The sequence below is a fragment of the Mycteria americana genome, chromosome 1 (genome assembly GCF_035582795.1).
Source record: "Mycteria americana isolate JAX WOST 10 ecotype Jacksonville Zoo and Gardens chromosome 1, USCA_MyAme_1.0, whole genome shotgun sequence".
NCBI lineage: Eukaryota > Metazoa > Chordata > Aves > Ciconiiformes > Ciconiidae > Mycteria > Mycteria americana.
Genome location: NC_134365.1, coordinates 138762289 through 138776384, shown reverse-complemented (window position 1 = coordinate 138776384; position 14096 = coordinate 138762289). Strand labels below are relative to the sequence as shown.

The 14096-nt window shown below is 40.3% G+C and overlaps 1 protein-coding gene across 1 annotated transcript in view; it reads right to left on the bottom strand.

Moving 5' to 3' along the window:
- Positions 1-2306: 2306 nt before the first annotated feature.
- GEMIN8 (gem nuclear organelle associated protein 8) overlaps positions 2307-14096 on the bottom strand; it is a 28024-nt gene continuing 16234 nt past the window's right edge. The window contains exon 5 of the mRNA XM_075522097.1: positions 2307-4317. Within this exon, the coding sequence (XP_075378212.1) occupies positions 4067-4317 (251 nt within the window). The 3' untranslated portion in view covers positions 2307-4066. The remainder of the gene's footprint in view (positions 4318-14096) is intronic.

Genomic DNA, 14096 nt, shown 5'->3' with positions numbered 1-14096 from the left:
AATTCATACTGTAGCTATAACCACCCTTCAGGAGTGGCCGAGACTCCCTCACAGGCTGCTGTTCTACCTAGGAGAAAGCCTATGAGAATTTCTTTCCTTTGGACTATCCAGGCAGGACCACAGGAGACAACAGAGCAGGTTAGACAGGGTAGACGGCTGATGAATTAGCACACAAACATGAAGACAGAATTTTGCCACAGCATGAACATATTATTTATCAAATAGTATATTCCCCAGTAACTTGCGCTTTTAAGAAACCAGAAGGAAAACAGAGTTCTGGATGTTTCCTTTTGACAGACTGTATTCCACATTTTGGGAAACAGCCCCTCTGTAATTCTTTCAGCCAAAATATTCAGACCAGCATGCCAAAAATCATACTTAAAAATCCAAATTTAAGCAGCTGAATCAAAGTGTCTTGCTTTTCTCAATTTCTATTTAAAGAGTTGGACCCCTATTAATGCAACAATAGATGAAGATGCCAATATTTGAAATGTATTTCATATAATGACTGAAAGAGAAGCTTTTGCAAAGAAAAAAAAGACATGAGTGAACAAATCCATATGGATTATATATGTTTATCCCTCACAAAGGCTGTTACGGAAATTTAGGTTGCTTTTTATTAAAGCTTCTTCTAAGTACGAGATGTTTTCAGCTAGCCATTATACAAGACTGCCATCAAAAAGGATGAATACTTACCAATAAGGTTGATTAAAAGGAAAGTTATGCTCATGAAAATTATTTAATCTCTTCTCAGTTTGCCTGTATCCACAGGCATACCAAACAGTCAGCTGCTTTATGGGGAAATAATTCTAAAAGGACGAGTGTTCTTGACAATGTCACCAATGCTTAAGAGTAAGCAGTTTTTCTTTCAGTAGGAAACACAGAGGTCATAGCTTCATTTGTTATGTTAAATTTATACTGTACCAGAAAGGTTTTTTTAATTTCTTTTAAGAATTTCTTTTTTAATTTTCTTTTAGAAAAGACCTATTACCATTTTTCTCCAATCTTCAAAGCGTCTTCAACCAATCACAAACTCTTCTGAAGATGAGGCTGACTTGCATATTTGCATGTAGTAAATGAGGAAACCAGTTTCTGAAATTAAGACTAATTGTTTGTATGACAACTTGTACTTGTGACTTCAGGGTGTAATTCCTTCAACTGGAGCTGGGAAAGCTCATGAGAAACAGCACCACCAGCAAGTGAAGAATTGTCTTTGAGCAGGACTGTACAAGCGGTTGGCATAACTAAAAGCAATGGTGTGATGTTCTGGACAAGGAAGAATCAAGTCTGCAGCATCACAGGCATAACATTGTATTTGGGGGGTGGGGGGAAAGTCTACATGGTCCCATGATTGAGGATTGCAGAATAATACCTATGTGCAAAGGTTAGTGTTCCAGACATTCTGACTGAACAGGAATTTTTGAGTTGCAGTTGCATTGCTACCATGATCACATGTTTTTATGTGAGATATTTCTTAGAAATGTAAAATGACATGGGAGATAAAAGAACTGCAACACAAAATCTCTAAGTTCCACTGAACTACCAGCAAAATGGGACATCTGGCCAACTACCAGCAACAGCCCATCCTCTGAAATTCAGGAGCAGTAAAGAGATTATTTGGCAGCAACTCTACGTCTGCAGTAGCGTATTCCTCCCTTCCAGGCCTTAATACACAGTTCCTAGGGAACATTTCATCCAGTTCTCTCTACTTCCAACCTCATGAAGCATTAAACCCTCTTAGAAATAGTTAAAAGAACCAAGGGCAAGGAAATTTCTTCTATGTTTTATCTGACGTAGGAAAGGAATTCAATGTTTGTCTTGTATGAGGTCTCTATAAATACTTTTGGAGACCAGAATTTCTGCTTCTTCTAGCAGAACCAGTTGGATTCAGAAACAACCACAGCAAGGACTGGCAATTGGGTTAAAAGTAAGAACAGCCCAGTCCTACCCATCCTTTCTTTCTTCTGTACTGAACTGCACAGGGGAGATACCATCACCACACTGGAAATATTTCAAATAGGAACAGACAGATCTATGCACATTAATCTGAGAAAGGGTTTTCCCCCAGCAGATGCAACAGCCCTCCCATTCATTTTGTACCATACCATGTGTGTGTGGTATTGACTGGCATTCCTGTGAAAGTCCCGTCAACACTCTTCATGCTTCTCAATATGTTAAAACTGTCCTTGCACTAAGTTCGACCTTCCTTAAACAATACAGCAGCTAAAAGAAAGCTTTAGCATCTGAGAACTGGAGTGCTGAAGTATGGAATTTTGTTTATAAAAAAATAAAAATAAATTACAAGGTGTTATGAAGAGAATTTATTTGGTCAACAAAAGGAAACCCAAACAAAACACTGAATTTCTGACAAAACCTGCCAAATCCAAGAGTGAAGACAAATGCAGGACTGTTCATAACCCTTTTCCCTCTCCTGTCCCACCCAAGTTTTTCAGATTAATCACACCAGTAATAAGTCTTGGAGACTGGGGGCTTTTAATTTCAGTGTTCAATTTAACTCCATCTCATCACATCTGAAGTGAAAGAGGTGGAACTGAAATGAAAATGCTGCTTTGAAAAAACATACTAACTACTAGTAAAACCAAAGATATTCCAAACTGCACCACAGACCTGCTTTGGTGCAGCTTGCTGCTGCAGAGGAACTGCTGGTGTGTATTACAAACTACACATGCTACAGAGATACATCAGACACAGTAGGCATGAACTGAAGGAAGAATTTTAGTTGTGACCTTCCTCTGTTGCCAGAAAGGCACATGAATGTCACAACTAAAACAGCATCAGGTTCCTTTGCCCTGGCATGGAAATGCTGCTTAATACAAACTACAGTCCTTCAGCACACATGATACATAGCAGCAGTGCTTCACAGAAAGTCCTCGAAGTGTTCAGGGTACCGTTTTCTAAGGAGTCACCAGTATTGAGGGGCCAATTCTGCCTCTCTTACACAGACCACTTGTGTGCCTCACTCTGCCTGGTCAGCTATTAGTGGGGCAAGCACAACTGACCAAAAGTAAAGAGTGACAGAAGTGGAGCCAAACAGCCTGGACAGATGGATGAGTACACACAGAGGCACATCTAACTTGCCTACATTTAAGCTTTGTGCATGTAATATGCAGGTGGGCATTGGAAAGCTGCACCTAAAATAAATATACCCCTCAGGGCTGCATGGCTTCCACACCTCCATATACAGTGTACAGATGTACAATCTATCAAACTAATACGTCTTCTTTAAAGCTTCAAACCAATTACATGCTTTTTATGAGAATGGCAAAAATCACTGTAGGCACTGGCCCCAAGAGTGCTTTGTCCTCTTAAGTTTCTCTTCTGCTGAACAAATCTCTAGCAGACAGGGACAAATCAGGCTTCTCCCCCACGCCCTTCATTAAAACATTTTTCTATATAATTTTGCTTTAGAGTCGAATTCCTGCCAGACAAGTATCGGTCTGGAATAAAAACTTCCTGCTTTATTATAAATCTTTGAAAAAGAATTCAAATGGCTGGGCTACAGTAATTTGATATGTTGTATCTTGGCCAGTGGGCTCCCGGTTCTCAAAAAAATCCAAGATTAGCAGACATAACACTTCAAGCTGTGCTGTGTTAAACAGGATCCAAATGCTACTACATTAAATAAGACTGAGAAATAGGACTACTCAATTTCCTAAATGGGAACAGCAGACAATTCATATAGTCTTTTTCTTTTTCGCATCGTTTTAAGTTTTCCTAGTTCACTGAGTATGGACATAGTTACGTTTCTTGCAAGCATGGTCAAGGCAAGTGGGTATCAAATGAGTGAAACTATGACTTTAGACAGGTTTGATATTACTGTCCCTGCTATTACTACTTGACAACTGTATGTAGGTAGAATGGACTGTGACCATCACTGACAGACAGTGTAAAAGGAACACAGGGCAAAGAAACATGCTGCCCTTGCTGGCCTCTGCCCCAAAGCCCAACCAAAACCAAAACCTGCAGTTTGTTCTTTCAGCAGCACAACCTGATTGAGGCACCTGTCCTTACAGCTCTGTGGCAGGTCAGAGCACAGTCCAGGTACTCACAGCTTAAGGGGAATAATGGGCCAGTATTTGGGCTGCTTTTTGTCACAGTTTCTATCAAAGATAAGCTGCATGGCAGCCTCCATTGCCTGGATTTTGGCAGCTTCAGCACCATACAGTTTCTTCATTTCTGCCATTCGCCTCTCCCCAGGTCTTTCTGCAGGTGGCTGCACAGAACGCCCCGTCCTTTTGTGAAGGTCTTGATCAGCCTCCACGTACTGGTGCTCAGCTTCCAGCTGCTGCTGTCTCCCTAGACAAATAAACCACAAGAGATGTAAATTACTGAGCTATCAACCAATCACATTTTATTTTAACTTTTTAAATATTACATATTCAAATTTGTGCTGGGTCTAGAGGGCCGAGATCCATGCATTCTACGGTACAGCCAACTTCTGCAACTTACAAAACAAATCGCATATTACCTATCCTGCTGTGCTCATTATGCATAATGACAAATTCCTACTAAGCAGCATGATAAAGCCAGGCTAGAAAAAGCGGGGAGAAGGGAAGAAGATCCTGGAACTGAGTCCTAAAACTGCAGAAAACACTGTATTAGTAATAACAAGTAAAAATCAGCATTGATTCATTTCTCCCCAGCATACACACGCCCTGAAAAGAAAAAAACCAAAAAACCAAACCAAACCAAAACCCATTAAAGAAAAAAACCCAAACCCAACCTGAGACAGTTGGTTTCCAAAGTAATGACTTAGCACCTGAGATAAGTAAACAATGCACAGGACAATGCAACTTTAGCTGAACCATAGCCAAGAGAAAATGTAATCAGTTACTACTCTATGAAAATGAACAAATCGGTCTGTCATGTAAGTGTCTGCCATCAAGCGCACCCAATGAAACACAGCTGTAAGCACTGTGTTTAGATAAACTAGCCAACCTCATTCATTTCTCAAGACTTGCAAAGTTCAAAACTGACAGCCCTGTGCTATTGCTTTAAAGACAAAACAAAACAGCACCCAACGTAAATCCCTGCATCACATCTTTTAAAGAGGATTTAAAACAGTTCAGAGAGGTGAAACATTTGGACCAATTTGTCATCAAAAGTCCTCTTTGGTAAGCCCAATCTGGAAGCAAGAACTTGGTTTGCATGCCCAAACATACCTCCACTTCCTGGGTGCTGCTCTGATGGATAATAATGCTCTATACAGTTAAAACAGTGAAGTGCTATACAAGACTCCCCTCTTATGGGGACATTTGTATAAGATGAAAAAAAATCACCTGGCAGTTGTTGAACTCCTTCACCTACCAGTAACAAATGACAGTTCTCAAAACTGCATCACAGAAACAGTTCACTACTAAAAAGAGCAGGGTTTTTTTGTTTGTTTTGTTTGTTTGGTGGTTTGTTTTTTTTTTTTTTTTTTTTTTAAAAAACATCAAAAGGGACAGTGTCTCTACAGCTCAGGATGCATTAGTCACATACAGGACATGCTTCTCAGTGTTTGGTGCCATGTACCTCTTCCCTCCTTCCCCTAAGAAAGAGATTTAGCTTTCACAAAACACATTACATCTGCAAACTCTAACCCAAAGTTAAGTATCCTGACATATCTGTGTCAAACATCTGCAGTTTATTTTTACACTGGAAAGTACTGTACTGAGCAGCCAACTGACTGTCTGTCAGCCTTACTAAATTAACTGTCCCCTGTACCTCATTCACAGAAAATAGGTATTTTAAACAGTATAATCAGAAACTTCAATTCTGGCATCTGTTTGTATGACAGGGACACAGAAAGCTTTTGTCCTGTCATTTCAAACACCATCCACAGTTCTGTGTTGGTAGTTGAAGGGCAGGAGTGCTTGAGGGGTTATTAGAAATCTATTTGAGAGAGATGTTTCACCTTCTGTGATTTTGCTTTAAGGGCACGCCCCTGAAGTGTGCTGCACTGCCAGAATTCATAAGGAAACATACATGAGTCCATATGTGTTTTTGGAAGAGTCAGATTTATTTGGTGTCCGGCCATTTTAACCAGAAGGTCTGAATTAAAAGAACTAATACTGCCTACAGAGGGCCCAGCACTATGAGGACTGGCTACAGCACTAAGGCTGTGACTACACAGGTCACCTGCATCCCATTGAAACAGACTCACTGGGACACCAGACTGCCCACAACTAGGTAACACGCTTTTAAGCATGCACTTGATGCAAATTACACTGAATACTGTTAGACAGAAAACAAAAATCTATGCTGGAAAACCAATGTCTCCCACTGTAGGTTACACAGCAAAAGACTGGCAGGGCAATGAATCAAACCTGTATTTGTTGACTCTCTTGTGCCACAAAGATAATTCCTTGTACTTCCGTTTTGCCCATGGAAAATTTTTACTCATTAGTGTTGTAGCTGCATGCTAGAGACAGCTGCTTCCTCGCTTGCTTGCTGTAGAATGCTCTCCGATAGCTCATTGCACACAGTAACACTTAAGAAAAAGTAATTTCTCTGGAGATAGGTAATGAATTCTTCTGTTTGGAAATTAAATGCGCCTCTAGCAGACGCTTTATGATGGATGAGTGGATTACAGTTTAGTGTGCATCAGTCTCCATTTTGGAGCACACAGTAGTTCATAAACCCGCAGATCCTGATGTTAACAATCAAAATAATAATACCAATTTAAATTCCACTCTCAAAATTACCTAACGAACGTCTGGAGAATATGTTTTACTTTACACTAATCAGATGTACTGCCCTTAACTTTCTAACCTGACTTTTACTATTCCATAGCCACTGGTTAAAAAATTCCCAGAGTGATTCTATTACAGAGTCTCAGAGACATAGATCAGGTCTACAGAGTCCAGGCAGAGGATGGGGACAGAAATCTGCTACAGGGACCCACAGTTTCTTGTACCAAAGGCTGAATTTGAGCATAGAACATGGCAGCTGTTGCTGGTGATACCAGTGTAGCTGTGTGGAGTATGCTGCAGTTATTTGTGGAGAGATAGTACCATGACAAACTCCACTGTTCATGATGGCACTATTCGCTGTCATGGACAATCAAGGAAAGAGAAGCAAACTTCAGCTTGCTCAGAGCTCAGCTGGGAGAGATTCTGTGGGAAGCTTCCATGGCGGACTCAGCAGGATCCCAAACTCCACAATATTGTGATCACTGCAGCCAAGGCTATCACTAACCGAGACATTACAAAAAAGGTTTTCTTGGTTTGTGAGTATCAAGTCCAGCAGTGCTGCATTCCTGGTTGGCACATCTAACATTTGTATGAGGAAGCAGTCCTCTACGTGTTCCAGGAACTTGATGGATGACGTGAGCTGCTGCACTGTTCTTCCAACAAATGTCTGGGTAGTTGAAGTCACCCATAAGAACCAGGTTCTGTTGACCCGAAGCTTGCTTACGTGACCCAAATATTGCTTCGCTGGCCTTATCGTCTTGGTTTGGAGGTTGGTAGCAGATGCCTACTGTAAGATTCCCCTTGGAGACAACCCCTCTGATTTTGACCCAGAGGCATTCGATAGGGCTTCCACAATCACCGTAGTTGAATTCTATACATTCAAAGTTCTCCTTAACATAGGGTATAGGCAAATGGGTGTGTAAACTACCGCTTTTCCAAAAGCAGTATTTCCAGCCAAACACAGAGATAAGAAATCGATGACAGCAGAGAAAGTTTTGGCCTGTTGAGATGCACACTAAACTTTCTTTGGTGGGACAGGGGCTGAGAAGTAGAACTGCTCTGATTTTCAGCAGTCTGGGTTCTTTCCATTACCTCAAAATTTACTTTAAAAACAATACAAAGCAATGCAACTTGAGCTAAATGTGCAACTACCTCTTCATCAAAAAGATGATGACAAGCATCGGACAATGGAAAAAACAAACAAAATTATAAACTGTCTAAAGCCCTAAACCTATAGAGGCAGCAGAATTTCTCTGAAGTAAGCACCAAATATTCATCCATGAATTAGGTAGCAAGGTTTATCAAAACACTAATTCTCAGCCTGCAGCAATGAAGTCCCCAGCTCATTCTCAAATCAGAGTTTCACATTCCAAATTCATAAGTCGTTGTGCTGCCAAGTTATAAATGTGAAACAAATAATTTTCACACAATTCTAAGTAGATCCTCTTTCCACTTCACACAGACTAAAATAAATGTGCTTTCTTCTACAGCATTCAGCTTCAGCTACTGGCAAGCTTCCCCCAATCATGGAACAGTATTTTGCAAATGTTCACAAGGCAGGCAGGCAGCTGCAGTGGTGGTTGGTTCCTGCACAAAGGAAAAGCATTGCTGACATTTTCCTAATTGGTCAGTTCCATTTCTTCCCAAAGATGCTCTTCCTCTCTCGAAGCTCTTTGCAGGATTAACTTATTCCTATCAAGTGCAGTTCTGCTGGGAAGTCATCATTACCTGGCCAAAAATAGTTGAGACATCTTTTTCCAAATATAGTAAATAGCCTTTTTTCTTCATATTTAAAGGAATACGGAGATATCTACCTAACTCATACTACATCCTGGGACATCATCAGTGATTCCAGGCGTTTTGAAAGAGAGTTTTGGGTTGTTGTTCCCACCTCCCATTCCCACCTTTTATGGATGACTTTTAATCTGGGGCATACTAGCTGAAAAGAAAAGTGAACAAATATAGACAACTACCTCCATCCTCAGCGACTGCCAAAAGCAGGATAAACAGTAACTATTATCTTAGCTATTCACTGCATTTGGGGCTTCATATGCACACAAACACCCTCTTACATGCTTTCAGTAAAACTATGACCTAAGCCCTTCAAGACATAAGCTATTTTCCCCATAGGCCCTTAGAAACTCAGATGTCTTGTTTGTCTTATTTTATAAAAATGAAAACATTATATACTTTCCGTAAGTTTGATCTACTTTGCTCTTCTTTCCTTGTAATATCCTTTGAGAAGCTTAAGTAGTAATAAAAAAAAAAATCCTGTCTGGAATTCATCCTTTTCTTATTAAAAAATTGCAACCAAACAAAAAAAAAAACCCAAGGAAAAAAACCAACCTCAAAACCAAACCCCAAATAAATTCCCTTATTTGGAGAGAAGTCTCCACGGAGAGACTTTTCAACATTTAAAGGAGATAAAAGTAGGGAGGGTAATTACCTGTGTTTTAATGAAGGCACTGTAAGATTCATACCCAGCATTGTGTGTTTCCTTGTACCATTTTTAGCTCTTAATATTTACATATCCAACCCTTAGCTCACTGTAGCCAGTGATCATTGCAATCTGACAACGCTTCTTATACAGGCAGCCTTCTCCACAGCTCTCTAGGTACACACACTCTGCAGTCCATTGTGTTCCTGGGCTCTGCCCCACACGATGGTAGTTATGGCAAGAGACCAAGGGCTTGCTCCCCGTAAGTGTCAAATGGCCTTCACTGACTTTCAGTTTCTTGCTTAGTTAGCACATTATTCTTCAAGGAAGTATTGCACTTTCCCCAGCCTTGGTCTGTTTTTTCTTTTCCATGATTTCAGACTGACCTATACCTCTGTTCACATATTTGCCTGCTTATTTCAAATTATGAATGATTTTCTGTTACTGCTGCATGTGCACTTTCTGAGCTTTCTCATCTTGTCTTAAATGCTACCTGAGCTGATTTTGCGCTGCCCACACTAAGAGAGTTAAAAACACTACCCATTTCTACTGATTAAAAACTCCTAGTTCTCTCTTTGAATGCCACTTCCCACAAGCCTATCTGCTGTGTTAAATATTCTGCCCACACAGGCTTCTCAATGCAAAATGCCAGCTTCTTCATCTCCCTAGAAAAACTAAGTAGTTTTACCATAAACTTAGATGAGTTTTCTGAAGTGATAGCATCAGACCATTTTATTATGCCTGTACTTGCATGAATCATGCACATCATGGGGAAAACCAAAATCTTTGCCTAAAGGAATTCCAACAAAACAAGGATTTAAAGCTGAGGATTTGTAAACAGGATATTCAAGGAGTTTAATTTCTACAGAGCTCTGGATTTCCAGAAGGCTGACATCTCAAGCATTACTCTTTATCAACTGCAAAGCTTTGCAGGACAAGAGTTTCCCTCAGTGGGAGCCTGTGAGATAAAAGCAACTGTGACTTACCCCCACATGTGTAAAGAAAAAATATTCCAGGTTGCCGAAAACAGCACAGTCTTGCTTGCTGGAGGGTTACTGTGGAACACTAAGCAACTTACAGAAATTGTGGAAATGTACTGAAAGAAGAGAGTGACGATTTTATAGTGGAATGACAGCCTCATTCTAGCTGTAAGTTGGCTTGGGGAAAACAGACTTATGTTTAAACTTCTTAAATTTAAAACCTTGTGCTTGCAAAAAATATAACAAAAGGATTACAGATGACACAATGTAACTTCCCCCTTCCCAGTTTTAACAGAAGTCTGATCTTCAAAGAAGTGGAGGCAGCTAGGCTGTATCTTACTATGCACACAGTCTAACCTATACAGAAAAATCAAATGCTGTAGGTGGCTTGAAAACACTAATTTGGAATAAAAGTGACTGTTTGGGGGAGTAATTGCCTGCAATGATAAGCTCTCAGTCACCAGGGTCACAACCACCATGAAAGAGAACTACCAAAAATGCTGAAGGTATTAAAACCCCAAGATCTACACTGACAAGTTTTCCATCTGCTAGTTGAGGAGGGAATGAGTTAAAAGAAATTGAATATTTCACCACATATATCTACAAGCAATGCAATATTCTCAAGAAAAAAGAAAATGTTCTGTTACAGGCTTTGAAGTAAGAGCAGATGTGATTCCTTGGCAGGCTTGTGGCAGTCTGAAACCATGGTTCCACGGACATTTTTCTTTCCTCAGCTACAAACCCAGCTTATGCAGTTTCTGCTCCCCTCATTCTCCCTTAGCTGCATGCTCCAGCTCCCAGGCCCTTCAAGGATGCCGCTACAATTGTCTAAGGGGCCACACAATGAATCCTACAAAAAAAACCCAAACCAAAACAAAAAACCCCCACAAAACAACAAAAGCAAAAAACCCAACCCCAACAAGTTATATTTAATCCTGGTACAGTTCAGTGTCTTGGCACCACACACGCTGAACTAAAGGGGCAGCACTGGAGCAGGAGTGAATGGCTGGGAAGAAAAATTGCTTAACCTGGCTTTGGCACTGAGACGTGTTCATTGAAGCACAGCCTGACTGAAAACCTATTGGTAAAAGCAGGAAATAGTCTAAGGCGAGAGAGTGTGCTCCCTAAGAAAGATGCAGTTGCAACAGGCTGTCTAAGCAGACAGCAAACAGATTTTGCAAGTCTGAAGTACTCAGTTTGATACCTTCTCTTTCACTATAATACAGATTTTCTGCACATTTTAAAGAGGACAGCTCTGTAGAAACAGGGAAAAATTACTTATCAAGACAGCAAGAGGAGAGAAACTACCTTTGAAATTAAAATTAATAGAAAGCCAGGAAGTAACGTTAGAACCAAGGTGTTCCACTTCCAGGTTTGCTACTGGGTGGTATGTATCACTCTCAAGTTAATTAACCACATACCTCACTGTAAAGAATCCGTAACATGAATCTAATACTTTCGTACCTGACAGAGAGTTTTAAAGAATAAATTATCTCAAATTATTTTGAAATCTGTGGGTTAAGTAACTGGCAGAAAGTTACACAGGTAACCGGAGAATAAAGAAGCCAATTTCTGTTTTAGAAATAGGATTAAAAACCAAGAAGGGTTGTCTTGTGGTCTCCAAAACAAACTGCCAAAGATCCTAGATGGAAACAATACAAGCCTTCATGTCCGTAGTACTGTCCTACACCAGCAGTAGACTACACTGGTTACTGCCCAGCTAAACAACAAATCACCTTTCTTTTATTTTATTCTATTACCTTCCACAACAAAACCCTTAAGAAGGGTTTGTTGTGGGATATTCTTATCCCAACCAGAAAATGAACTGAAGCAATCAAACCGCATAAACATAAAGCAAGCAGCTAGCCCAGTGGAACCTCAAGTGAAAGCCTGCTCTAGAAATCTGAATGCTCTACATGTAATTCATAATCAGGTATACGTGCATCTAGGATAGAAAACACACAGGTGAGCCCAGCGTAACCAGGGGTCTGTATCACACCAGAGACACCAAGGTGTCCAGACTGTACGCTTGTGCCATCTGATAGATTAAACAGCCAGGAAGCTGCTGACCGACCGCTACTTAGAAATTAGTACAGGATCAGGCACTGGCAGCTGCCTCTAGTAAGGATCAAGTCTACAGCAATCAGATTAAATACAGACCAGCTGACTCTGCACTCCCATCCCCCAAAACAACTCCAGTCTGTCGCTGATGGCAACAATGCTGACGCCAGACAAAGACACCAGCACTAGAGTAAACAGAAGGATTACTTAAATCTATATATAACTGTAGCCATATATACACATACATATATGGCACAGTTAGAGGAGACTGAACAAGGAAATGTTCAAATTTAAAAGTGCTTCTTTAAAAGCAAACCAGCACATTGAAAAAACATGAGTTTCACAATCATTTTTTACTTGTGCCCTGAATAGAAATTAAGCACATGCACTTGGAAGAAAGCGTTCCATGATGTACAGAGCGCTAGACAGCTAAATAATACTGAAAGTTTGGTGCTTTCAGGAAAAAAAAAAAAAAAAAAAAAGGAAGTAGCCTGTACCAGTTTTCTAAATCAATTCGAACTTTACATTGAAATTTCTTTCTTGACTCCAGCCACAGACTACACTGCTGAATTCAACTCTGGTTTATTGTGTGACATGAGAAAGCAACTCAGTAACATATGCATGGAAATCTGCAACTTTATAAAAAACATTTGAAAAAATTTTTGAGAGCAACTTGTAACCATGTCGTTGGATTTTCTGAAAGGAAGCATACTCAGGCTATGAACTGACCTTTCAGTTAACTGGCAGGTCTGTAAGTTAGTATTACTGCAGACATGCAGAATTAAATAATAATCTCTGATCCAGATAAAATTAATTTCAGCAGGTAAATATGCATTTTTCCATGCTGTTAGGAAACTACAGTGTGCTGCCTGACCAATCATTTTGAAAGAGCCATCTGGAAAGAGGGTCAAACTAAAGGAATCAGCAAAATATATCACAGCTTGTGAAAGAAAGGGCTGAGGGGTAGCTTTGAAAACTTAGTTTACCTCTGACCTTCTGAGTTTCTCATTGCTCAGTTCAGCATTCTAGCAAATTAAATGAAATATACTTAAATACATGAGGATAACTGCTATGACCAGTATTAAAAACACAACAAAACCCACTTGGAAAATATGTCAGAGAAGACCTGCAGATGTGCATCTATCATACCTTCTGCAAAAGGGAAATGTTTGACACTAGAAATAATTTGAGAGTTGGTTGCTGGAGCAGAAGTCTGAGCACTGTCTCCTTTCAAAAAGGCAGCTGGCATCCTGCCCTTCAGAAAGTTAAGTTGTACTTCTTAGCAAGTGGGAGCTCCATGCCTCCCCTCTGTCACTTCAATGGGGCAATTCACACATGAAGGAAGTGTTTAAGTGACTTGATGAAGAGAAGACTTTACATGAGGAGAACCATCACACTAAAAGCCCATCTAGCCTGACAGCCTGTTCACTACAAAGGTCTGTAACTAATGCCAAGGGAAGAACACAAAAGCAGGGAATGCAAATAGCTATACATCACCAGCTTTACCTACTGAGAAATGGAGTAATCAGAAAAAGGCAGATACTTCTTCCTGCTTCCTCCAAAGCCAGCCAGATGCTCTGCTATCTACCACCTCAACACCTCCTCCACCAACGTGTCACACATGATGTAGTCTCCATAGTCTGGACTCTTCTACAATTTTTCAGCCTCCTTCCCACCATACCAGGGGCCAAAAATCCCAAAGCAATGTCAACTGATGAATTTTAAAGCGAGTCTTCCAACCCTTCTTTCTGTTCAGCAACCACATCAGAAATTGCAGACCTCCTAGAACTGAAAGTGCTCTGCAAGGCTTGTGCAGAGTCAGAGAACAGCAGCATTGGCTTGTTAGTATTTGAACAACCATATTAAAATTGAGGCCCAGCATGCTCTTTGGAGACCTACATTCCTTGGTGAAGTTCCTCCAAT